Below are 1,942 nucleotides of genomic sequence, written 5' to 3' on the forward strand. Positions count from 1 at the left end.
CCTCCCCTAGGTCTGTGACAGAAGGGGACCTCCTCCCCCACCATATGGTCACAGCCTATCAAGTCATAAGAGGATTTCTTAATGAGTTATTGAAATATATGTGTAAGAAAATAAAACTGTAAATACTTATATTCTGTGATTTGTTCTTGTTTTTGAAACTCTTTACACATATAATACATGTTATATTTTCTAATTTTTGCCATGAGATTTCAATTTTATTTGAAACTTTAAAATTTTTTAAATTTAAGGAAATATTGACTTTATTTAAAAATGTAAACATAATTTACAAGGACTATGTCAGCAATATGTGTGTTTTGTGGGATTGGTGAAATTTTCCTTTTGAAAAAACCCAGTACTTTGCAAATTATAACCACTGTGAACGTTTATTAAGATTGTAGTGAGAGATCGGCGCGGGTGGAGGGTGCGGACGGACCGAGCTCATCGACCATGGCTTCCAAGTGTCCCAAATGTGACAAGACGGTGTACTTCGCCGAGAAGGTGAGCTCCCTGGGCAAGGACTGGCACAAGTTCTGTCTCAAGTGTGAGCGCTGCAACAAGACACTGACCCCCGGCGGCCACGCTGAGCATGATGGGAAGCCCTTCTGCCACAAGCCCTGTTATGCTACACTGTTTGGACCCAAAGGCGTGAATATAGGGGGCGCTGGTTCCTACATCTATGAGAAGCCTCCGACCGAGGCTCCTCAGGTCACTGGCCCCATTGAGGTCCCTGTGGTGCGAACTGAGGAGCGGAAGACCAGTGGACCCCCCAAGGGTCCCAGCAAAGCCTCTAGTGTCACCACGTTCACTGGGGAACCCAACATGTGTCCTCGATGCAACAAGAGAGTATACTTTGCTGAGAAGGTGACCTCCCTGGGCAAGGACTGGCACCGGCCCTGCCTGCGCTGTGAGCGCTGCTCCAAGACACTGACCCCAGGCGGGCATGCTGAGCACGATGGCCAGCCCTACTGCCACAAGCCTTGCTATGGAATATTCTTTGGACCCAAGGGAGTGAACACCGGCGCTGTGGGCAGCTATATCTATGACAAGGACCCGGAAGGCACCGTTCAGCCTTAGATCTGCAGATGCTGTCCTCAGAGTCCTGCGAGACTCTGTGGAGCCTTGCCTGCAAGCCTAGGTCATAAGTGATGGAGGGGGAAGCCCAGAATAGCATCCTTAGTTTTTTTTTGTGTGTGTGTCACCTTGGCATGTCCTTTGTCGCCCACTACCCACTTTGTGTCTCCATAACCCCGCGTGTCCTATGTCCTCTCCGTCCCGGTGTCTCTGTGCTCCTGATAACTCTCCAAGGTGGCTGTCTTATGATATCCCTGTTACCCACACCTGCCCACCAGTATTATTTATGCTCTGCTTGCCGGTGACGGCCTTGAGCTCACAGCATTCCCAGGGTGATGGCACCCCTGCGAGGAGCCCTCTGCTGGTCCCCACATCACTCCCTACCTACTCCGCACGTGGTTCACAGCTACAGAGACATTTGCGGTCAATAAATGGTTTGGTTTGAGGATTGCAGAAAAAAAAAAAAAAGATTGTAGTGAGTCTCATCCTCTCCCCATTGTCGTATCTATCCTATTCTTCAGGTACAGCTGGCTTTTTATAAACCACACTCATTTTTCTTGACATGGCCAACTTCCTCTTCATGGTCAAATGACTATGAAGTCTAGCCTAGTTCCTACTAATGCCATCTAGACCTGGCCACACACCAACAGCTATTCATTTGATTTATCTTTGTGGAAATAATTCTGTGTGGCTACAGACAAACTGGAGCAGAGCGTCTCTGTTCTAAAAGTTCTAATTATCTCTCCTATCATGTAGTTTAACTTTCTCCTGAAAATGTCATGTGGCTTATTAGAACAAACCAAATTCACTTGTTTCTTGAATGCGAACCTTTCTGTAGAAATATAAGACTACTTTATATTCATATATTGTA

The 1,942-nt window shown here is 46.7% G+C and overlaps 1 protein-coding gene across 1 annotated transcript; it reads left to right on the forward strand.

Moving 5' to 3' along the window:
* Window positions 1-404: 404 nt before the first annotated feature.
* Window positions 405-1,539, forward strand: LOC311595587 (cysteine-rich protein 2-like). Its single transcript, XM_084778416.1, has one exon. The coding sequence runs from the start codon at window positions 448-450 to the stop codon at window positions 1,072-1,074; it is 627 nt and encodes a 208-aa protein (XP_084634542.1). The 5' UTR covers window positions 405-447; the 3' UTR covers window positions 1,075-1,539.
* Window positions 1,540-1,942: the final 403 nt, after the last annotated feature.

This window comes from Acomys minous, assembly GCF_964271855.1.
Source record: "Acomys minous genome assembly, chromosome: 4".
Taxonomy (NCBI): domain Eukaryota; kingdom Metazoa; phylum Chordata; class Mammalia; order Rodentia; family Muridae; genus Acomys; species Acomys minous.